The sequence below is a fragment of the Chiroxiphia lanceolata genome, chromosome 2 (genome assembly GCF_009829145.1).
Source record: "Chiroxiphia lanceolata isolate bChiLan1 chromosome 2, bChiLan1.pri, whole genome shotgun sequence".
In the NCBI taxonomy this organism is placed as follows: Eukaryota; Metazoa; Chordata; class Aves; order Passeriformes; family Pipridae; genus Chiroxiphia; species Chiroxiphia lanceolata.
This window is the reverse complement of record NC_045638.1, coordinates 5,667,419-5,692,672: the sequence shown is the minus strand read 5'-3', so window position 1 is coordinate 5,692,672 and position 25,254 is coordinate 5,667,419. Positions and strand designations below refer to the sequence as shown.

The window sequence follows — 25,254 nt, the reverse complement described above, 5'->3', positions numbered from 1 at the left end:
CGGTTGCAAAAGGCACAATAGAAAGACTCCTTGGATGGAGAGCAGGTGCACACAGGCAAGAACAACTTTTTTTATACTTTCAAGTGGCCCCTCAGATTCTATCCTCCCATTTCCCACATTTACAGATTTAGCCAACATACAATGTCCACAAAAAATATGGTTTATTGGTCTAGATTAAATGATGTCAATGCTTAGACACTGTATTTGTATTAACAATGCTCTTGCAGAGGTACACAAAATGATATTTTTCTGCCTACAATTAAATCTAAGCACAGGTAATAAATGACAAAGGGCGTTTGATGCTTTCCAAGTCACATAGCTTTCATAGACTATAAAAGACCTTGCATATCCAATAATTTAAATACAACTTCAACTTTTTGCCTTGCTGAATTCATTTTGTGCTTTTGAGTTCTCTTGAAGCTATAAAGAATTATCAACTATTAAGAGTTTGAGAAAGCTGATCAGATTTGTAACAAAAATGCAGGGACAATCATTACAAAATACTGTCCTTTAAAAGTTATGTCACATTAGTTTTGACTCAGAGCATAGCTGGCAGCTGGAAAGATGGAATAACACTATGAAAAAAAATCTATGAAGCAACATCAAACAGATCAGATGAATTTTTCCTTTCTCTTTTCCCATCAATACATCTCTCCTTACAGTACCATTGTGTCTGTGCAGTGGATATCCCAGATGTTACATTTCTTTCACATTTGTTTTTGTCTTCAGTGTTTATTGGAATTGTCACTATCCAAATATTTTGTGTAATTTTAGGGCATTGACAGTGAGTTTTGTTGGTAAAGTTGTCCTGAATGAAATTCCAGACACCACTGAAGACAATACACACTATATATGTAATATTTACAAAACATTCCACCGGTTTCGTGGCACAGATGGATTAAGGATGAACCCCAACAAGCAATCACATCACTAAAATTATAGATCAAAATCTGACTGCCATTTCTGGCCTCTCCATTTAACACCGTGGGCAACAAAATATTTGTACAAGCAACAGGTTCAATGGATCCACGATCAACAGAGGAGGATCCAGACAACCATTTAAATACATTTCCATAATAAGTTATATGTATTAAAACCAAACCAAACCAAACCCAGACAAACCCAAACCAAACCCCAGTGTGTTCTGATCCTGGATTGTTCTGTGCACACCAGATCCACCGACTGATTGTTTGCATCTGTATCCTTGGAGGAATGTGGCATCTTCAACCTAAGGCATTAACAACCATGCACATACAAATGCTTTTATGCATATTCCACAGCAGACTTTTCACCCACAGTACAAAATAACAGTACAACATATTGAACAGGCTGTCACACCCTACTTACCATCATCTTGTTAAAAAAAAAAAAATCCATTACGCTAATATACAATGAGAATTTTTTAAAACATAAATGAACAATACTTGCTCAAACAAGTATCATTAATTTTATCAGTGTATTCTCCAGAGTTCTTTATTGATCAGTCAAACAAATATAGCCTAAAACAAAACCAAAACCAAATGAAATTCAGTCCTTCACTGTAAATGAGAAAAGACAAGAGCAAAGTGACTTTCTGGCAGGACCACAAACCATGGACTGTTGCAAACTTAGTGCAAGAACTGGGATGGATAAGAATTGAGCAGCTGAGACCAACCAACAATCTGCAGGTACACCAGTATTTTGAAGCAATTCTAGATAAGCTACAAAAGAACAGCTTCAATCCAGTTGCTTAAGAGGAGTTGTCTGGCAGAGGACAGTCAACATCAAGAACTGGTAAAAACCAGTATTGAAGTATGCAAATATGACACAAAATATAATTCTGCTGGCTGAAATAGCTAAATAAACATTTATCAGTTTATTTAACTGATAATCCAGTTACTATACGACAAGGTAATGAAGCAGGTCCACCCTCTCTCTTACAGAATTCCAGAAGTAACTGGGGGGAAGCTTCAGGAACAGCTTTGCTCTGACACCAGGTTGTGCCTTCAAGCTGAGCTCTAATGTAGAGATCTGCTGCAAAGCCTTTGCCTCATTTGCATTAGCAAAACTTCCAAAAAAAATTTCAAGTCTTCCAATCATATCAAAAGAGTTTTTATTTTCATTTGCTCTCCCTTTCCTCACTGTTCCCCCAAAGAGAACATTAATAGTCTCTCATGGAAAGGCACCTCATTCTTTACCAAAGAAGTAAAGAAAAAAACCAAAACATGCAGAGTAGTGATAAAATACCCGAATAAAAACTTAACGCCAGGAAACACTGCAGACAGAGTTCTTCTGGTTCTGCATCAAAACCAAAACGAAGCTGCCTGGGCTTTGAAGTTTCACCTGTAGTGAGAAGCACCAAAGCTTTCAGAGAGACGTGTGTCCTACCCAAAGATGCACTGCACGGATCTAGCTCACTTCAGTACAACCAGAGGCTCATTCACTGAATGAGATCTGAGTTCTGGCACCATGTGGTGACACACCAGCTGCTAAAGCAGAAAACCAGGAGTCCTGTCAGACCTTTGGGAAAGGCAACAGTGGGGGTGGGGGAAAGACTTGGAAATATCAAAGATTTCTCCTGCGCAAGAGCACGATTTCAGTGGCAGTGGAGGGAAGAAGCCAGCTTACAATGTGACAGGCACAAGCCAGCTTTGGCACTTGTGTTACTGAAAATAATGTGGTGGCTGTCCCCAACTCAGCAGGCAACCAGCTGTGAAGGTTTCCTTGCAGCAGTGACCACTTGAGCAGCGAGGCATTTCTTATCCCAGGGAAAGCTTGCTTGCTACCTGTAAAGCTACCCAAGTCCAGCTGTTATGAAACAGAGACATGAGGTAATCATTATTTCCAGAAGAATTAACAGGATGCCAAGGGTGACACACGAAAAATGACAGAGTAAAATTTTAAAATAATGAACACACGTAGGCTTAAAATCTACATTGCCTTTTTCCTTTTTAAGCCCTATCCAATGAAAGACATTCTAACAGCATGAAGTGCAAGTTGTCTTACACTGGCTCAAAAAAATAAAAAATCACTGGAACAATCAAACCCTGAACATTCCTTAATTAAATGGACAAGTCTCTTGGGAATGACATGGGCAGAGACCATATTTTTTGTAGACCAAACCTGAGCAGAGACTGGATTTTGTTTCTTTTCTGTAAATAGACAAAACAAGTATTTCAAGATACAGCTGAAGTGGTTTCAAAATAGCAATGACCCAGGTCACAATCAGAATTTTGTATATACAATTTGTATTTAACTTAAAAAAATAAAGAAGTTCAAAATACCTCCAGAGAACATTCTAGCTTAGCAAAATGTCCTGTACAAAAGTAGGCCACATCTGTTGGTTTAAAAGAAGTCCACAGCAGTTGGTCTCTTCTTAGCTGACATAGTAAATGGTTTCTTCATCTGGGGTTCTCTTGCTGGGGTAACTGTGGGTGACTTCAGCACCCCATGATGAGGTTTCTGTTCAGGATTGAAAGCCACACGGGAGGGTCCTTCTGGGCTCACTAATATACTTTTGTCAGTCTTTTTAAATTCTGTTGAAAACCAAGCCAACAAGTTAGAAGAAATGCAGCTGCTGGAACAACTGGGCCTGTCAAACAACTGTGGAATTGCCCAGCCCTGTTAAGTCTGCCCTAGATCCTTAATTCCACTAAGGATCAGAAGCCTAAGGCTGCAGAGAAAACAAAGAGGTGGTGGTGAAGCACATCTCTTAGCAGAGTCCCTTGGAGAACAGGGTCTGCTGCAATCCACTGAGAGGCTGTGAACCATTCCCATGGTTCCACAGACCACCAGAGACCCTGGGCCTACTCCTGAGACACAAGTGTTCCAGCTATCCTGAAGAACACCACTCCTGAGTTTAAAATATGATGATGGCTAAGAAATGTCTCTGCTCTGACTGCTGAACAGCACTGCTCTAGTGTCTCAAGGTCATCCCTTCTGCCAGGAGAGAAGCACTTATCTTTCATTTTGTGCAGCTGTGTTGTATTAACATAAAGACATATATCTAAATATACTGTTCTCAATATAAACTTGATTTACTGCACACCTTGGTGAGTTAAAAATTAGCTAAATGAATACATGGAATACAATTCTATGCTATGGAGCAAGACATTTATTTAACAGGGAAAACACTGTCTGCTTACAGAAGGTCACTCGTGACCATCAATAAACCACAGGCAGCCAAGATAAAAAGGAAACTTTGCTATGTTAAAGTCTGATCTTATCAGCACATCAGCACTCTTTGTCCTGGGAAACAAGTGAGCAATGAAAGCTGTGAAACCCACGTGTTTCCCTCAGAGGTGCCCTGCAAACAGGCAGCTCAGGAACGCGACTCCATCACTCTGCTGCAGTTTTCCACCTATGAGGCTCCTTCTGCAGGTCAGTAATGCAGCACCCTGGAATTGCTCAAGTCTAGTTGTTGGGCTGAATGTCCTAAACTTTCCCATCTCCTCTGAAAAGGAACTTGAGGAGGGTTTGTAAACTATATACACAATTATTGCAACAAAAAGGGGTCAGAATCATGCTGTTCTAGAGGTGTTCTCTAGATGTGTGTGAATGCATGAAGCTTCCCCCTCCCTCAGCCACAAGAGAGACTGTGGACACACACAGATATATCAGACTCACCAGCAGTCATGTTTTTATTCAAGCCAAATGTGACTTTTTTGCAGCTGGGTGACTGCAGCTTGTTCAGCTATAAAACAAAATGGAGACATGAAATAAGATTTCTGAGGCAATGCTATGATTTCTTTTACCTGCATCCCACCAGTGTAAAGAAGCCTATTTCCTTCATCTGGTTTGGAACTGCCCCAATCCTCTAGCACTGACCCCTGCTAAGACAGCACTGTTTTTCTAGCCAAAAGCAAACATACTCAATTTGTGGAGAAATCACATACTCTCCTTAATGTCATTACATAATTCAACAACAAACAAGAACATATTTGTGTATTAAACAGAGTGGCCCCACTGCACTCAGGCCTCAAAGTGCTGAGAGGGCTTGAACAGATATTACATGCTAAAAAGGTTCAGAAAAGAGGGCAGTCTTTTGAAGCCCTGTGCTGTTAAAATCTCCACAAATGGGAAGAAATGGAGGCTCAAAGTCCCTCTGCAAGACTGAAAGTCAGTTTATGCTTTTGCTTTCTTGCAAAATGAGCAGACTCAGAATGGTGGGTGTTCAACAAGAAGGTACCTTTAAAAGCAGAGGGGAGGGTAGGAGGGGGGTTTAGAGGTGTCTACAACGCATTTTCTGAAACTCTGGAGCCATATGTGACTGTCTACAGGGAAATGCAACAGCATTTCCACTTTTATCTGCTCATGGTAAGAGTGGAAAAGACAGCACGAGTGAGGTCACACCCTTCGGTGGGGCAGGTCTCCTGGGAAGAGACTTGTGCCTGTCCCTCTGTGAGATCACCTGACCTGTAAGGATGTCCTGGTGGAAGAGATGGCGTTTCTGGCCTTCCTGAAGAACACTCCCTTTGGTAAAGTTGTTTTCTCAAATTTTACAAAATCACTCCCTGGTTTTGCTTTCTTTTTCTTTAATGGTGACAGAGTATCACTGCTTTCCTGTGAAGGAGGGAAAGGGAAAAATGCTTCAGTACAACAGTACTGCAATTAACCATACCTAGTACATTGGCTCATCATCATGGTGAACTCTTAAGATGCAATTTTGCAATTAGCACGACTGAAAGCAGAAATTTAAGGCAAGCTCTGTAGAGAAATAGGAAACTATCAGTGCAAAGCACAGAAGGAAGAACCAGTAACAGATTTGCCAGGCCCATCAGAGTGCAAACAAACAAGGTTTTCTCCATGTGGATGAGGCTGCCTTGCAATTGATCCAGCTCTCCTGCACACAAGTCATTTTTTTTCCTTGAGCAGAAGCAAAAACTATTCTGTGGTACCTCTGGATGCATAAGATACACAACTAATGAACAAACCCACCTAAGATGGAGATTTTGGAGAAAAAAATAAAGTGGAGTACGAAGTCTTTGCACTCTCAGAAATCCAGCTATTGTGTATTGCTTCTAGTTTGCTGCCTCAAATTCATACTCTTGTAGCATTTAAGTAATTCTTCCTTCCAGCAGAAGGCAATTCTTAGGGCCTGTACTGGCAGAGCTTTCTAACCTGCTGTTTACAGACTGTGGACCAGTCAGATACCTGTGGACTCCAGTCCACAGTTATGCTTTACATCAACCTACAGATGTGAAATTCCAAAAGCAGTTCACTGACAAGCTGTGGAAAATGTCCAGGGGATATGACCTCTTTTGATTTGAAAATCACTTGTGCTTTCAATAAAGTGAAAAATCACACGACTTTTAGCTTCCTGAAATCTGGATACACCTGTGAAATAATGCTGATCTTGTCTGTTTTTTCCCCTTCCCCTCCTCCTCCTCCTCCCTCTCAGGATTTGAAGCTAATTCTTTGGAGGTGTGTGTTGTCCTTGAAATCAAGAATCAAAACATGCCCCTCATTACTGGGCTCAAGGCCAGGATTATGTAACTAAAACCAGGAAATAAAACAACATGTTATTTCTCAAGCAACGAAAGCAAAATTAGCAGAGCTTTATTCCCTCCACATCTGTGCATTTTAGCTTTACCCTGCCCTCCTGTTTCTTATCCCAATACCCTCACTCTCTTCCTGACTCCCAAATATCTCTCCTTCTCTCCACCCCCCCCCGCTCCCACTCAACACACACAACCACCTGGACTGGGGTTGTGCTGCTGCTTTTCCCCTCAGTGCCCACATTAATTTGTGCCAACAACTCATTTCCCTGAAGTTTGCAGGAACTTCTTATCTTGAATCCCTTTCGGGTCTTGGAGCCTGTTGGTCAGTTGCAGCAAAGTTTTACAGAAATAGATGGGAGTGGCAGAATCATATTTTCTTAGAAATTACATTTTTATAGACAAAGACAAGGTATGCAACGTGGAATATTTAGGCTGCAGGAGATAAAGCCAATGGTTCCTGCTTTGGAAGCCCTGCAGTGAAAGAAATGCAGTTTGCACAGTGGGGAGAGAGAAATGTTTTTGGTTTTTCCTCCTCAGTACTTTACTATCAAAAACCAGAAAATGCCAAAGCTATTTTATTACTGTTTAAACAATGTTTCAAGATGCATTTTTTCTCCCTTGAAGGGCTGAGGATTTATACCAACTTCATTTACCAGGCTGCATTACTTAACTAATGCTACAGCTTTAAGTCAGAGGTGAGCTGATGGGCTAAAAACATGCACTTTTAAGTCAGAGGAAGATGGAGTTGTTTTGTATTCAGAATCTCATTTATGTTTTATTAATCTTCTTTCCACTAAAGTGAGACTGCCAGCAAGACTTCCAGGAATGTAACTGAACCCCTAAAAGTGTTAGGGTGAATATGCACATGGGAAGTGAGCAGTTAAAAAGAGCTTCAGTGGCAGGGGAGGGGACAACCCCTGCACTCTCTCTTTTAGCCACACTATGAAAAATATACAGTGAAAAGTGCTTTTTGACTCTCAAACCACTGAGAAAAATCAACCTTATTCTACTTATTGCCAAGAAGAAAACAGGGGTGGGAGGTAGAGGCGGGGGAGAAAAATAGGTTGTTTCCAACCTGCAGTGCATACATTTTTGAACCAGACTACAATCAGACCTTCCTAATGAAAAAACACTGTCTTTATAAGAAACTGGACTGCTCATGAATATGATCATACAGGCACTGATGACATTAAAGGTCACAGGATCACATTCTCTGTTCCATCTTTCCCCAAATGCTTTTCCCAGACAGTTTGTTTAAGATGGGGAAGTGAGTGAGCAAAAGAAGCCACTCCTGGAATTGCTGTGGGCAATTTCACAAGGAGTTTATACTAAAAACATCCCAAATTTCAGTTAGACGGGTTCTTCAAGCTGAGCATCTGGCACAGGTTTTAGTGTCACTGCACAGGAGGGCATGAGACTGTAGCAGCTGTGGATTTCTAGGGAATTGAGCTCTTTTGGTGACAATGCATGATGACATCAGCATTCAGCCCACGGAGCCCCACAATCAGAAAGCTAAAGCCAAATTTGAAATTGAGCCTGGCAGCTCATGAGGAAGGCAGAGAAAAGAATGAGATGTACGTACCCCCTTCCTGCTTTTCTTGCATGCAGTCTCCAGAATCCCGTTGGCTTCGACAGAATTTAGCACCTCTTTCACTTTTCTCTTCTTTTTCAAGGTTGCTGCATTCTGACTGGAGACTTTCATCCCTTCCAAGCCAACGAGCTTTGTCTTTGTCTTCAATGTGACCTTCCCGGAGGGCGCAGATTCAGACCCTGCATTTCTTGGCAGTGTCCCCAGCAATCCCTCCTTGTTGGGTTTCCTGTCACTTTGCTGCAGGAGGGGATCCCCATTCACCAGGACAGCCCCTGCCTTCTGTTTCTTCTTCACAGCCTTAGGAGTTAAGGGTGTGACAGATGGGCTGACACCCTCTGCTGCACTGGCATTAGCTGGTCCATTCTGACACGTTGGTTTCGCAGGAACGTTCTGTACTTTTGGATTCATTTTCTTCAGCTGACTCTTTTTACTCTGTTCTCCGTCGGTTGGACTGTTCTGTGCAGAGATACTGTGATTTTCTCTGGTGTCAGTTGCTACATTTGTGGTCTCATTGGCCTCATTTAGTAGCAATTTCTTTTTCTTCCTCTCCTTGATATTTTCTGGCACCTTTTCCTGGCTAGAAACATTAGATCCAGATGTTTCAGCTATTCCCTTCTCACAATTTCCATCAGCTGTTCCAGGATCAGCATTTGGGCCGTCCCTCTTCTTCCTTTTTTTCCTCTTCTTCTGGGGAACTGATGGCATCTTCACACTTGACAGCTCTTCTTTATCCTCTAAATCCATCACAAAAAGAATACCATATAACACAGATGTGAAACACAAAGGTACTTACAACAGTTTAATTCTATCCTTTTTGCTCTTTTCCTTTTCTTTTGAAACAGGTGTACCATTTTCCTGCTATCAATCCACAAAACAGTTTTACTGTTACACCTGGTCAGGACACTGCAGTCCACTGACATCTGTCCTAATTAACATTCTGCCAATCTTGCCTTGCCACAGCTAACTTCTAAACCATTCCCTGTGGCAACCCTATTTTTTACAGCAGTATTTCTAGAAAGAGTTGTTATTACCCACCTGTCCAGCCCATCAGAAGGGCAACTCAGGGGTTCAGCAGTTTGGTTGGATATTTTTGGGCATGGCTGGGCATGTGTCACATCAGTACAAGCCACGATGCTACAGATACTTGCACCTTGTTCTCACTAACCCTCCTCACCTTTCAAGAAACACCCCCAAATTCTTATATTCTAAGTCATCCTGTTTTAAGACTGACATGTTTCTGTTTTCCTACAGTAAATGCAACTGCTCAAAGGAGCAATGCAAACAACTGCTTCCAGTTCTGCTTTTGATAGAAATTTTTGAGGTGATGCTTGACTCAAAATTGGTCGGAGAACTCCCACCACTTTCAAAGAGAACTTATTTTCACTTATTTAACCTTCATTGCAACAGGATACAAATCAGCACAGCCTGAACAACAGCGTTGCCTTCTTCAGAACAGCTTTTATCTGACACTTGGCCAAACTGCTCAAGACACTGCAGATTGTCTCTCTTCCAAATGTTGATCTTGCCTTACCTTTTACTTTTTCCAACTCGCTTTTCTTCCAAGGCTTGACAGCTTTTTTCTTTCGCCTTCGCCTGCTGAATTCATCATCGTCGTCTTCATCTGTAGAAACATCTTCAGGAATATCTTGGGGGAAGATTCCTGTTGAGGAAGGATAAGGTATCAGAAAACTAATAGTTTTATTTCTATGAACAGTTGTGCTGTTCCTATACAGCAGAACTCCCACAGAAGGAAAAAACAACTCCTTTTTCCCCACTCAACCTGAAGGAAAATCACTCGACGGATTCCTATTTGTTTAAGTAAAAATAATCATCTTTCATTTAAGGACAAAGTATGGGGCTGCTCAAACTGTGAGAGGGATTTGGCCATCTCACCAAAAACATGTAATGTATCTTAAAGAGATTTAAAAAAACCACAACCCCCTAAAATAATATTCTTGAAATACATATTTAAAAAAAAGAAAAATATTTCCAATACACATGGTATGGGAACATTATATATCCTTTAATGGAAAGAAACTACTGTCTCTGTCTGATGTTTAATTACTGTCTCTGTCCTTACCTTCTGCTAAGTCCTGGAACCTGAAGGTGGGAAGGGAGGGAGAAAAGAAAAAACAAATCAGTATTACTGGTTTAGTACCAATAATAACAGTAGCAGAACAGTATCACTGTACTTACTATGATTTTGTCAAAACAGGAACAACATATTCTGCACAGGAAGAGCCCATTCAGAAGAGACCTGCCTCAGAAATCCCCAAACTCAAACCAAACCACCGAAAGCACTGAGAAAACAGCAATTTAACACTTCTATATCTGTGCCTTGCATCACACACAACTTGATGTCACATCCTGCAGCACAAACCCACCCTGTGCAGACAAAACCTCAGCTGGCTGCAGCTGCACCAGTGAGGAACAGCAGCACAGGCTTCAGGCAGCTCATGCACATCATCCAGGACTGTGACCTGCTCTCGTGTGACATTGTCACTGGGACAACTGAGGGTGGACAGAAAGCAAAGTGAGATAGTTGTTTAGGACAGGGTGGCACATGCAAGGTGTATTTCCACGGAACTCACTTTTTGACCAGCTTGTACAGACGCTTTCTGTTCCGGGAAGGTGTGTTTTTCTTGCTCGCCAATTCAAAGAGTTTGTCAGCAACAGCCTTGTAATCAAACTGTCAGAAGGGAAGTACAACAACAAGTTTATTCATGCAAGATAACCCAATGCAACTCATGTTACCAATACTTCAAGTATTGAGTTCAGCCACTTCTTTTAAACCCCAAATATTTTTCTCTGTTGAAGTTTAGGCCCCCTTTACACCTATATACTGACTTTTCCAGATTTTGTTGCTTCATTAACAGAACAGCTGAACTCAGTATCACTGTCTCAGATGTTCTTAACCTTATTTCTTGCTCAACCTACTTCGAAACTCCCATAAACATTTAGCTAAATATCAGATTTAAAGTGTGTCATGTCCTAATTCTTGCTTGAAAGCCACAGAAGCACGAAGTGCATCTACCTGCATGTGTGTTTGATGGGTGGATCTGTCAAAAACACTACACTGCACTGGGTCTAGAAAACCCAAATTGTAGCATACTACTCTCGCTCCTATGTGTCCCATCATTCATTACTTTTGCCCTTATTGTCAATGAAACTTAGAACTGATTGCTTTACCACCCACACTGACTTGGCATTTAACTCTTGAAACAGGAAGGGAGAGGCAGAAAACAGAAGGCATGGGAGAGAGGAAAGAAGAATTTAGAATTTAGACTTGGATTTATTTTACTACAACTCACAGAGTACACATTACACTAACATCACCTTATATTAAATCAGAAGGGAATTACAATTTTGTAATATTTATCCATTAATGCCCTTTATTTTTGTACCTTTTGAAAGGGATGGGGTAAAAAGAAGAGAGAGGAGTATCAATAACAGAGCAAAGAAGCCACAAACCTGAAGAACGGTCCCAATCCCGTCATCAGCCTTTTTATCAATATGCTCTGTTTTTTCAGAGCTCTGCACTGATTTTCTTGAAAAACATCTGTCTGCAATTATAGAAAAAAGATTGAGTATTAACGTTTAGTTTGTTTGAGACAGTAAATCCAAAAGTGCAAGCTTTGTTAAGCACATTTGGAGGGAAGACAGGAAAACACAATTATCCTTACAACACCCTGAACAGAGCAGAAATGTATTTTTGAGCAGCAGATTTTTCAATCCTATCAAGTCTTACCAGGGCAACTTAGAACCTCCTCCTCACCTTTGGTTTTAGGCACCTCCTCCTTTTCCTGTTTGTCTTCTTCAGAAACATCCTCCTCATCACTGTAGTTACCCAGTTCTTTCATCAGGTCCTCGATGGCAAAGGGGGACTGATCCACAATCAGCTCAAAGATTCCAGTGGCTACAGCGTGCAGCAAACACCGACTGCGTGAGGAGAGAGCAGGCACAGAGCTGAAAGGCAGGGAGTGTAAACACCCTCCCCTCTCACATTAAAAAAGTGGAAATTTGAGGAACACAGAGAAAGAAGTGGAAGAACATCTAGCTCTTCAGATGAGGGAACTGAGCATGTTACTCCTTAAACAGAAGTCCTTCAGTCCAAACAGGATGCTAATGTCCCTCTCTTAATTTTCACTGCTTATATGTTGCTCTGTATTACATTGCAACAACAAAGAAGACAACCAGCTCAGCTGCTCTATGCATGTTAAAAAAATAAAATAACTAGATATATTAACTAACAGAGGTTGGTTATAGTCCTTATAAATCCATGTTACCTACACCTTTGATAAACACAAGTTATCTTCAAATGACCGTGCAGATGGCTGGTAAAACACCCTTCTTTCTCTACATTCTGAGGTTAAGACTCTTCTTCAATCCATTTATTACCATGTGGAGTGGTAAATTCAGATTTTCTAGATTCTTAAAAAATATTTGTCTTTTCATTAAACTTACTCCTTTGATTTGGCAGCAAGTCTGCAGAAAGGTTCAATGAACTTGAGATTCTGGTCTGCTGTGAGCTGCATGATGAGAAAGAAAAAAATAGTGAGTACAGTAAATATTGTAAGTGTACACTCAAATTCCTGAATATTTGGTGTTTGGGGGATCTTCTTTAACAAAGTCTTTCAGTATACTAAGTCCAACTGACAGGAGTATTTAGGGACTTTTTGTTACCACTGCTACCATTAACTTCCAGATATTCCCTGGAAGTATTATAAAAACAGTGACTGTCCTGCAGATTTTATTCTGCTGAGTACAAAAATATAACAAAGCTTCTTATTTTAATTATGGAAACACAAAGCAGAGAAAGCTTGAATAATTTCATGCACTTCCACAAAGAAGGTCTGTAGCAGCCAAGAATAAGATCTAGGTTTCTCTTAACTGGACTCCTTGGACCAAAACCCTGTCAGCTCCAGAAGTGCTAAAGATAAATATCCTTCCCTGAATTCAATTTATGAGCATCATCTGGGATTTCAAATAGTCTAGGGGACTAACTCCTGAGGCTTAGCTACAGTTTTGTGTTTGTGGAGCTGCAGAAATGATTTGGGCTCCAAGCCCAAGATCTCTGTTGCAGAGATCTTTTTTCTCACGCTCCACAATCCAGAAGCACAAAAGCTGCAGGCAGGATTGCTTGCAATACTGCAAGGAATACAAATGGAAAATTGCTAACAGCTTTGCCCATTGCTAGGAGAAGTATCAGAGGCCAGAGACAAGGGAAGGTGACTGAGCAGGAGTCTGGGATGAGTGTGGGGCTGCAGGCAGAGTGGAGGGACAGGAGAAATGCTCTTTGGAAGACGTTCAGCAGCGACAGCTGCAGTAACAGGCTTCCAGTTGCTGCAAAACTGGAACATCAGCCAAAATTAAGGGCAACTGCAACAGCAACATACAGCAGAACAAGACAGACTGTCACCAGCAAAGCCAATAACTGGATGTGGAGGGTAAACTGCACAATGCACAGGCAACAGTAAGGAAATATCAGACAGCTTTGAAAGCTCACTTTCTTCCTCTATTTAATTGTTACACAATGAGCCAAGAGCAGGCTTGATGTCAGGTTTTGCAAAAGCAAAGACTGGAAAACATGTTCACACAAGGGAGAAGACACTAAGTCCCTTCTGTTGAAACAAACAAACGAGACTGGTCTAACTTTTCTATTGCTATTTCCAACCTCAATTTGGAGCAGCATAGCAGTACTCAGGAAGTTGAGAGAAACTACCATATTCTCACTGTCAAAGACATGAATAACAGTAAAAGCATAACTTGTAGTAAGTCACTTTCTTCATGCTTACTCAATGTGTCTAGGTTACAATTAAAACTGTTAAAAAATACGTGATGCAAAAATGACATTTCTTCTAAAATGTTGCATGCTATGGTTGACATTAACCAGGAAGAAAATGACAACATATTTCCTAACCTCCTTTGCACCAACTTTAGCCAATTCATCCAGATAGATATCAATGAAATGTAACTTTATCCCAGTGGGAGAATTGCTGTCTGGGTCCATAACTTCTTTCATTAGTAGCTGCAGCAATGGTTCAACTAGACTAAAAAGAAAAAAGAAAAAGAGAAAAAGAAAAGAAGATATTCATATTCAATTGCTCATGCTTTGTTTGCCTTGAAAACAAACTCTAGTCATTCACAGCTTTACCAGCTCTTTACAATTCTGGACAGATATCCAACATTCATGAGAAACAAATCCAGAGGTCAATTTTCACATTTTAAAGCAAACTTTGAAAAAGATCAGAACTCCTTACAATCTAGATGATTTTGCAGCATCAGACAATCCACTCGACTCAGTTTGCTACAATGAAAATCACTGTTTTAGAATTCACACCTTAATTTTGGCTGAAGGTTATTATGCCATGTTATTGATGGATAGGAGGAGGAATTCTGCCATTTGAGCAGCTGTCACATGCATCCATCCTTGATGGACAGCACCTTGTACCCTTCCATTTGAAGATGGAACTCTCTGCCACTATTAAAGCTGGGTCTGGCATTATTGTGAATAATTAAAATTGCCTTGTTAATGATGAAGAAGAGAAAGCTGTAGGTGGGAAGTTGAGGTGAACATAGATAAGGGAAGAGAAAGGGTATCTGGAAAGAAAGGGAAGAGAATGTGAAAGAACATAACTTGTTCAGATAGAAATTGCCAATGGTGGTAAATAGAGGGAAGTGAATAAAAGAAAGAAGGAAATAACAATAAAGAGAATTCATTCACTTGGGTCTGTGAGGGGAAGGATGCTACAGTCAGTGCAGTAAAATTCAAAGTAACATGCCTCCATTTTCCTTTTTTCTAGAATCTACCTATAGAGGCACAGATGAGACCCAGTTTCTAGATACAGGACTTCTTCTGTATAACCAGAGATGCCAGTAATTTTCTTTTACAGTTAGACATGATGATAGGAAAGGAAGAGAAGTCCATGAGACAATCTCCATTTCGGTCAACACCCAAGGACTAAATTTAATACTGAACCTGCTCAAACTCATTTCAACTGTGCAGACTTTGCTTTTGTTAAATCACGTTATTCCCTGTCCCTTAGAGCAAAACAATTACACTGAAGAACAGAGTGAGAGACAAACTAGGCATAAAAAAAAGTCACCATTGCAATAGTTCAAGCCAGAAATAACTGAGATGTGCACGAGTAGCTCCGTGGTTCAGTTATTCACTTCTGGGGTACCAACAAATACTGCTGGAGTGACATTGCTCAGAGATATGCTCTCATTGCTGCAGCTGAGCAGCAATTGCGACTTTTTCCCTTTTCTTTTTTTTTTTTCTTTTTTTTTTTTCTTTTTCCCAAGGCCTATCATTGCTATCTTTCAGGAAAGTGAAGCTATTTACATTCCAAGCTTTCTCCCGTGGTGTTCTTTGGCACTTCCTACAATTTTGCCCAGAACAAATGTTTCCAGTGCCAAAGAGAATTCAAAGCATCCAAATCCACAAAGATTATTTCAGTTTAATACACCTTCTCTCAAAAGCACTTTAAAAGAAAAGAGAAATGAAAGACATGCCAGGCAGCTTCTAGGCTCCACTTAAGGAGGGAAAGGCAGTCCTTGAGCTCCCTCACTCTGCAAAGAAAGGAATCATGACATTCTCTTCCCACAATGCCTCCACTGGTGGTGAACAGCCTTCAGGCCATCCTTCCAGTGGTACTGGAAAAATGGAAGCCAAAGCCATAAGAAACCTTGTCAGAGATCAGTTTGGGTGATAGTGTCTCTGTGTGGGGAAGAGAGGCTTTGGCTGTATCAAACCCCCTCCCACACCTTCTGCTCCTGTCAAGGAACATTTTCATCTCTTCAACCTTTTGCATTTACTCAATGCAAAATTAAGGTGGAACAGGAGGAATGTGGGGCACTTTAGCTTTGCATTCCTTTGTTCTTCCACAAAAACATGCCTGGATGCATTCCACATTTCAGAAGGCAAGAGAGAGAAAGGATAACCTTAACAGGTGATTATCAAGCACTTTCAATTAAAAGGCTTAAATCTCTCCATCAGTTTAAAGACAGAATGCTTAGAAGTGGCACAAGAGCTCTAGACAGGGCAAGTGACTGCAATTATTTGCCTTTTGATAGAGTATAATACAACCCAAATCACTGATGTATAGAATAAACAGGAAGATAGTTTACAGTTAAGGACTTCTGCCTTATCAAAAGAGAAGTCACCAAGATTAAACACAGTAAAATAAAAATTAAAAAAAAAAGTCACAACCAATCAGAAAAAACAACATAAACAAACAAACAAATTCCTTTTCCATATTTTCTGGAATGAAGGTTCCCTGTCTAACCTCTCTGCAGATGATATTGTATTGATAGTTCTTCTGGCTAAGTCAGAAAATTAAATACACTAAATCCTGTATTTAACTTGAGGAAGTGTAACACCTGGCTATGTTTCTAAACTACATAAGTGATCTGAAGAACAAATAATCCTTAATGTTAAGACTGTAACAATGCCACCTATGGAAACAAAGGATCTATTAAATGAAAATATATTGGATTTAAGGTAAATCGGGTGACTTCTTTATCATGCAACTCGATTCAGGAATCTCCTTACCTTTCATCCCATTCATTTCTTTTCAGCACTTCAAAGGACTGTCTCAAAATCAGACGCATCAGCTGCAAAGTACAAAGTTTGTTATACATGTTGTTCATGAAAACAGGCAAAGGAGTCACTGTCAATGAAACAAGAACACATTACTTAGTAAACCTCTTTGTAGCTAGAAGGTGGAAGCTGCCTCATGAACATTTTGAGAGGCTGGTCTATCATGTAAAGCAACAGAAGGATGCTGTGAAGCTCAAAAGGCAACAAACTATTTTCATATACTAAGCATAGAAACGCCCATGACCATTTCCTCTGTCAGCTTCCTCTTGCTCCATCACCCTGATTTCTCCATAAGTGCTGCCAAATCTAAGAAAACTCACAGCTTCAACTGAAGAAACAACATGGGACAGATGAACTTGAAACTTGCACTAAGAGATAGTCATATGTAAAATAGCTACATTCAGCTGGCTCAAAACACTTCACTTACTGAAATAACTGGTATCTGCTAACACTGAGAAACAAAAATCAGCAGTGAATGTGCTGCAATTAACTTTTTTTCAAAGACAAAGATTAATGGGATTTTGTTCCTTACAAAAGCAGGTCTTTTAAGATTCTTCTTTCACTGATTTTACTGCTTGTTTTAATATGCTGTTTCCTATAGAATGAATTCAGACAGCTGAATGTACTACAGTGGATAGTTTAATGGTAGAAAATTGAAGCTCTAGTTACAATTACTTTATACAGAGCCATAAAGAAGTCTTTAAGCAGTCTGATCTAAATAATTATGTTGGTACAGTGTCCTTTGAGATTGATTTGTATATGGAATATAAATACTATGAGAATAATCACTATGTTATAAAGGCAGACAAGAAAGCACTTGAGCACTATATAAACTGCAATGGCTTTTAGATTTGCAGTGGTGTGTCAGCCTTTAAAACAAGTGTCTTTTGCAACGGGTCATGAAGATGGTCCCTTGTCTTGTCTTACAAAATACATAAATGCACATTCTGGCAAAGCTGCCTTCCAGCACACCACCACCACCACCACCACCATCTCTTCTAGGAGAAAAACTTATTAAGTAAAATACAGGTTTATATTTTAGATGTGCTGTTACCATGTAGTACTTATCGAGGCGCAGGCTGTCTATCCCAGTCCATTCGCGGCTCATCGTCTGCCAAAATGTCTGGAGGAAAAGGTGTCCTGGGAGAGAGTGAGGGGAAAAATACCTGCATGTCTGGCACAACAGGTTATCTTGCTAACCTGAAAGAATCTCAAGAAATCCCTTCCATGTGAGAAAGGGACGCAGTTCCCTAGGGAATTGCCCAGTGACAGGGACGGAGCTATGGAAAGACATGCTTGAGACTGGTACAAGAAGTCAATTAAACTTGAGAACAGCACAAGAAAAGACACACATCTACTTATAAAGTTTAATTATGGGACTGCTTTGTATCCATTTTTTCTGGTTTTTTTTGTTGTTTTTTTTTTTTTTTTTAAGTAAAGTTCCACTTTCCCAATAGTTTTATTCCTTACTAGGGGCTTGTTTTGATAGAATAAACTTCTAGCAACCAACACATTTATTTCCGTATGACACTGTAAATCAAAAACCCTCAGCAACTATAAAGAAAATACTTCCAACAGAGTTAGTCTTGAGATGTAGTAACACCTGAATTTTAACAAAGATATTTAGTAAATAATATTTTCACTATGAACAGCATAAAAATTCTGGTCAAATTCACACATCACAGAAGGAAAGTGTTTAATGGAAAATAAAATTTTACTGTTAGTAAGAGTTGCTCAAAAACTGGATCTTTCATGACATCAAACAAGTGAGAGCAAAATATCCATTCTGCACTCTTTTCTATTCATGCAAGTTTTAGCACTGACTGAGCACTCTGTTCCAAGTGCATTTTGAATTATTAGAGGCTAAACAGTCATGCTCATGGTTTTGAGCAGGAAATACACAGAACAGTCTGTGCAGAATGGAGGAGCAAAGGAAGAAGTTTGTTTTGCTATCCATCCTGCAAAGTCTCCCCCTTATCACACTGGAGATACAACTCTTCCTCTGCAACAGCCACAAACAAACTGCATTTCATGCTTCCCTTAATGCAATCACACACACCAGCTGGACAAAAAGGAAAGGAAAAAACCAAAGAGCATCCCTATCTGTCTGATTATATTCTGGCACTGTGACAGTGGCCTAAAAATCACCAAAAATTAAAGTACCTTAATAAAGCATTAAATACTTAAATAGTACTTACGAGCTTCTGTATTTTGAAACACATGCATAAGCTGTGAGATATTTGCTGCGAGTTCCTCCTAAAAGTAAATAAATATAGTTAGTGTAGCACGTGTCAGAGCTTGGTCTCCTCACTAAAGACACAACTAGAAAAAACAGGAAGTGAAAATTTCATGAAACATCTCTCAAAATGAAAAATATTCTCTCAAAAGCTGCTTTAGTACTGCAGTCATCCTTCCACTGGGATTAGGTCAGTTGGAAGAGAAGTTTCAGGGGTATCAAAACCTGTCCATTTCACCAGATCTCTGCACAAATCATCTTTCTGACAGCAGACAAAATTAAACTAGGAGGAGGAAAATCCCGTGTATTTGAATTAACAAATGATATAAAACTTTAGGGGCACTCTTCTCAGACAAGTCTTTGTGGAGCTCTCTGTGCCATGTGTGAGATAAATGTTCAGACAGACAAGTGATCTGAAAACTGATGAGGTGAGGTTACTGAGAGCTGGGACTCCAAAACCAGACACACTCAAGCAAATATACAAACAGTTACTATACCTGTAGCAGAGGTTTATCCTGCATCCACATACAATAGAAGAGGCCCTTCCATATTTTCAGCAGTTCTTCCTGGCTGAAGCCACCTACAGTACAGAAGAAGTCGGAATGAAATGAAAAAAAATCCCCCCATTTTCACGAAAATATTTTCATGCAGTTCCCTGCTTTCTTCTCTGGTTTTGTTGTATCTCTTGGGTAAATGTTGGTTATTGCTGTAAACACACCAATTGGAAGGCAACTTGTGATTCCACCTGGTGCCAAAGTAAAAAAGATTTCAAAGAAACCACAGGTGAGATGAATACCAAGATAATTCTGATAAATCTCTCTGGCATATTTTTAGCACCAAGTCTAAAAGACATTTTTAATGAGGGCATCATAACTATTTTTGCAAGAGAGGTGATGTGCCAATCCTCAAACATAACTGATATGGCTTTTTGGTTTGTTTGGGGTTTTTTTATGCAAATTCCCACTTTACCAATAATTTTATTCCTTACTAGGTGCTTGTTTTGATAGAATAAACTTCTAGTAATCAACACATTTATTTCTGTATGAAACTGTAAATCAAAAACCCTCACCAACTGTAATGAAAATACTTCCAATACAGTTAGTCTTGAGATGTAGTAAAACTTGAATTTTAATAACAATACTTAGCAAGTAATATTTTCACTATTGACAGTATAAAAATTCTAGTTAAATTCACACATCAAAGAAGGAAAGTATTACACGGAAAATAAAATTCTACTGTCAGGAATAGATGCTCAAAAACTGGATCTTTCATGACATCAACTACGTTCCTGGGAGGTAAAATTATAACAGTATGTTGTTACAAGGCAGCTACAATGACCTACTACAGCTATTTTCAAACTATGACCTATTAAGTACTCCCAAGTAATTGCAAGAAAATCACTTTAGAACGGTAATCATCTTCAGTAAGCTCAAATCTGCTCCAAAAAGATCACTGTCACTTTTGACAAACCCTCAGGGGTCTCTCAGTCAAAAAGCCTGAGACCCAGTGCTAGATCTAAATTGTGCACCTCCTCCTTGGACCAACTCATTTGAAAGCAATCATCAGTACTGCATCACTTAGACAAAAAAAACCTACAAACACATTAGTTGAATTGTCTGCAGTTCTGCTTAGTTAAAAAGAAAGGAAGTAGAGGTGAGCGAGGGAAATATGCAAAATGCTATGTAGGAAGCAACAAGTTCACTAATATTAAGCATTAGTTATAAATTTAACTTAGATTTGACAGTAATGGTAAGATTAAATATGAAACAATTTAGTTCATTATTTATTAAAATTAAATATTGAAACGTTAAAATTTGAAATATTAATATTTTAATATATTTCAAAATATTGAAATAATAAAATTAATAAGATTTCTTAACAGAATTATATGCTATACACATATTGGTAAGAAGCAGGCTGAACCTCACATGCAGCATTAACCCTACAGAGACATGGGACAGTCATTTGCTGCCCATAGAGGTGGCTCAGGAGTTCACAGAACTGAATCATAGAATCATTTAGGTTGGAAAAGCCCTCTAAGACCATCAAGTCCAACCATTAACCCAGCACTGCCAAGGCCACCATGTCCCCCAGTGCCACAGCTACACATCTTTTAAATCCCTTCAGAGAGGGGGACTCCACCACCGCCCTGGGCAGCCTGTTCTAGGGCTGGACCAACCTCTTGGTGAAGAAAACAGACTTTCCATGAGGTTGCTTTTCATACATAAAGGGCTTTTTAAAGTGTCCTGGGCAGTCCTGTGTCCATTTGACATAGGATTTTAGCCAAAAGGTTTCAGAACAAATTTCTTATCCTACTCACTCAAAAAGTAGTTTCAAGGTTGTGTTTTCTGTTTTTCAACTTTATGTGCCATCCCCAGCCACAGCTGGAAAACAATAGTCATTCAAGCAAGGTTACTTCAGAACCTGAATGTACTGTTATTAGCAACCACAGTGCACAAAACTGAAGACCTTCTTTTCCTTAAAGCTACTTTGAGAAAGATTTTGGATTTAGGGCATGATTGTAACTCTGTCCCCCAGTGTGGGGGTTTGGATTAGTAATGTTACTCTCACTGATACTTTAATGCAAGCCTCGTCAGCATTCCTGTTTGGCACTCAGGCTGCTTTGACATTGCTACCACTAAAATTATTGCAATTTTTCCTATTCTAGGTAGTCTCCAAGGACGAGATCCACACAGTCACATTTCAGTGGAAATTATGTAAATCCCTTCTAGATCTGGGCCCAAGTAAGTGCAGCTCTGTCAGACAGAAAACCATCCAGCAATCTTTCCTCTTTTACTAAGTTATTTCCCTTTACTATTCTTTCATCAGTTCCTTTATAAACACACCCCTCCTATTTTTAGTGGCACAGTACAGCATGCTCTTCTCCTTCAAGGCAGCTAACAAGAAAAAAAAAATCCAAAAAGGATCCCTTCCAAGGAATAAGGTGCTCATCCAAGCTCACCTGCACACATGATGACTTCAGTAGTTCTATGCATTCCATAGAGTTTAATTTCTCGCTGGAAATTAAGAGCTCTGGCTCTCTGAAGAAGCTTCCCCAGCACAGACCACTCTGAGCAGTCCTACCTATGAAACACCTGTTCACTGAGGTGAACATCAGGTGAACTCCAGCACTTCCCTCAAAACTCAGCATGTTCTCAACTCCTCAAGTTAGGGCATCTTATCTGGGCTGTGAGTCTCATCCTCTCAGAATGCTGGATGGATATAAGGCTGCTAATTAGTAAATAAATTTTAAAAAATTCTCTCTCCTGAACATGCTTTCTCTCCGAGCCCAAAGAAGTAAACCTTTACTTCAATACTATGAGCTTCAATAGTACTTGACAGTAAGTAAATCTGAGAGCTCTGAAAATAAGTCACCGTTGTTTCCTGCTCATTTGCATGTCATGGTGTGCTGATTTTAACCTGCAAAATGTTCACATCCCAACTGAGCAGTTCCCCACTGGTGGGTTCATAATGTCTTAAGGGAGTAGCTGCACCTGCAGCCTCTCCCCTCAGTTAGGGCACTCCTGTCCATCCTGTGGCTGCTTCCACAAACTCAAAGGAATCTGCACTTTGCAGTGGGATGCACAGAGCACCACCGAACACAGAGAAGCCATGAACAGCTTAGGAAGTCTCCAGAGCTAAAAACAGCTAGAGGGTCAGAAAGTACTTGGGAGGTATATGATGTGCACTTGCTTGTACTAGTCCCCAGGCTATCCCTAGGTCTTTGATAACTGTCAGAAATGGGATAATGGGCTGTTTGGCTCCCTGGCCTGACCCTGTAAGGTTGTTCTGTGTGCCCTTCCCTCTGTGGCTACTGGGTCAAATATTATTTGTGTAGGGAAGAAAAACATCTATTCCTCAGTGTCTTTTCAAGGAATTGACTCAGCTCCAACCAGCACTCCAGGTGCAGTTTAGATCACAGGATCAGGTCTAGGCTAATTCCCCAAAGCCAAAGGGGTGTGGATGCATAAACCTCTGTAACAGTTTCCCAAATGCTGCAGGAAACTTTATGAGGTCAGACTCAGTGCTCTGAAAATGCTCATGACCAGCTTCCCTTCCTCATTGTGTCCAGCTTACACCACATTGTGCTGGAAACAGCAGTCCAGAAACACTGGAGATGCCAAAGATCCCTTGAGGATCTCTGCACTGTGCTCCTGATCACTCCAACAGGAAGGTTTACTGAGCTGGATCCATGACTTCACACAGTGCTATGACTGACCTCATAAGCTTATAAAATATATAAATATAAAATATGAAAGTATAATATACATATGAAAAGATAAAATATATACTTATATAAATAACATAATATGTATAATATATATCAATATATAAAATATAGACACACTACGTAGTAATATATAATTTAAATATATACATAATTAAATAATTTATAAAATAGCTTATAAATATATATCTTACATAGAAAATGGCAATTATTTATTTACATATTATATGTTATGTATACTTTTATAGATAGATTATATTATATAATCTATCTATATCTAATCTATATCTATTATAAAATATAACCTGCAACCATGTGGAAAGAGTGCACAGGAGGCACTTTCAGGTGCAGGCAGCTTCAGACTGGCATTGCCAGATTCAAACTGTCTCCAGGGACATCACCAAACTCTTGGATCTAAGGTGCCAGTACACAGCTCCAAGCAGGATTTTTGGAAAAAATTTGGGAAAAAAAGCTTTCGATATCATGAACGTGGAGCTAATGAGTAACCCAGACGGGTAAAAAAGAATCAACAGCAATTATACAAGTGCTGAAACACTCCTGAGCTTCCCTCAATTCCCTCCAATGCTCCTGAATATGACTCCTGGAAGCAGGCAGCTCCTACCTCACAGAAATAACCGAAAATAAAACTTTATGCTGCACATATGGGGCTGTTTCCGGCCTGGATCAGTTCAGTGCATTTAAATCCTGTTCCTGCCAACGGGAGCACATGAGCCACCCCGCTCCCATCCCGGGAATATTAATGCTGCCAGCGAGACCCTCCCGCGGTCGAAGGAGATCTTCCCCGAGCCCTCCAGCCTCTCCAGTGCCCGGAGACACCTCAGGGGGCGAGGAAACACGAGTCTTTCCGCTTCTCTAAGGGCAGCTGGGGGATGCTGGGGGCGCTTGCGGCAGCAGCGGGGGGAATACTTCTTACTGATGAGATATACGCGTAAAAGTAAAAAAAAAAAAAAAAAAAAAGAAAAATAGAAAAAAGGAAGAATAAATAAATAAATAAATAAATTTAAAAAAAAGAGGGAAGAATAACAACGAAAAGAATAGAATCCACAGGAGGCGGGTCTCGGCCCTCCGCACACACGTGGTTCCCTCCCCATCCCGTCCGCCCGCCGGGGCCGCCGCTCCCCCCTTGCCCAGACGGCACCGGGACCGGTCCCAGACCCCTGTCCCGGTCCCAGATCCTCATCCCGGTCCCTGCCTCGGTCCCTCCCCAGCCGTACCTGCGGGGCGCTGGGTCCGCACTCCGATGTAGCCCCGCAGCTTTTTGAGGGCGCGGTCCCGGATGCGCTTCTCGTTGGCGGCCAAGCGCTGCGCGAACTGGACCTCGGGCGGCTGCACGGCGGCGGGAGCCATGGCCGGGCCGTGTCCCTGTCCCTGCCCTGTCCCTGTCCAGCCCCGTCCCGTCGCTGTCCCGGCCCGTCCCGGCCGGGCCCGTCCTGCCCGCGCCGCGCCGGGCTCCGCCTGATGCCGTCACGGGCACCGCGCTCTGCCGTCACCGCGGGGAAGGCGGAGCGCCGGGATGGGCGCCGGGAATGCCCCGGGAGCGTCGTGGGAGGGACACCGCGGTCGGTTCGGGGACACGGGAGGTCCTGGGGCTCCCGGGACCCCACAGGATCGTTTAGGTTGGAAAAGACCTCTGAGGTCATCGAGTCCAACCTGTGACTGATCCAACACCTTGTCAGCCAGACCCTGGCACTGAAGAGCCACGTGCAGCTGTTTCTTGAACACCTCCAAGGACGGTGACTCCAGCACCTCCCTGGGCAGCGCATTCCAATGTTTAATCACCTTTTCTGTGAAAAAAAAATCTTCCTAATGTCCAGCCTAAGCTTTCCCTGGTCCAGCTTAAGGCTGTGTTCTCTCATCTTGTCGCTGGTTGACTGGGAGAAGAGACCAACCCCCACCTGGCTACAGCCTGCTGTCAGGGAGTTGTAGAGAGCCATAAGGTCCCCCCTGAGCCTCCTTTTCTCCAGGTTAAACACCTCCAGCTCCCTCAGCCGCTCTTCATCAGACTTGTGCTCTCCAGACCGTTCACCAGCTCCTGTTGCCCTTCTCTGGACTTGCTCCAGCACCTCAGTGTCGTTCCTGAACTGAGAGGCCCAGAAT

At 41.0% G+C, this 25,254-nt stretch overlaps 1 protein-coding gene across 1 annotated transcript; it reads right to left on the bottom strand.

Moving 5' to 3' along the window:
- Window positions 1–144: 144 nt before the first annotated feature.
- RRP1B (ribosomal RNA processing 1B) lies at window positions 145–24,583 on the bottom strand. Its single transcript, XM_032679076.1, has 16 exons — window positions 24,372–24,583; window positions 19,406–19,488; window positions 18,871–18,928; window positions 17,727–17,812; window positions 16,625–16,686; window positions 13,991–14,120; window positions 12,535–12,599; window positions 11,846–12,009; window positions 11,542–11,633; window positions 10,662–10,759; window positions 10,151–10,170; window positions 9,602–9,730; window positions 8,062–8,804; window positions 5,395–5,541; window positions 4,606–4,672; window positions 145–3,515 (listed from the first exon to the last, which is right to left on the bottom strand). Exons 1-16 carry the CDS (start codon window positions 24,502–24,504, stop codon window positions 3,325–3,327), a joined length of 2,268 nt encoding a protein of 755 aa, XP_032534967.1. The 5' UTR covers window positions 24,505–24,583; the 3' UTR covers window positions 145–3,324.
- Between the last annotated feature and the right edge of the window lie 671 nt (window positions 24,584–25,254).

Bases quoted from the DNA above. Each gene is read 5' to 3' on its own strand.
- RRP1B (XM_032679076.1), bottom strand. From the start codon at position 24,504: ATGGCTCCCGCCGCCGTGCAGCCGCCCGAGGTCCAGTTCGCGCAGCGC. The intron at 16,687-17,726 runs GTAACAGCACAT...TGTACTTTGCAG, and splicing joins GCCTCGATAAGTACTACATG to CTGATGCGTCTGATTTTGAG. The intron at 4,673-5,394 runs GTCAGGTGATCT...TTTGTTTTATAG, and splicing joins CCACCAGGACATCCTTACAG to CTGAACAAGCTGCAGTCACC.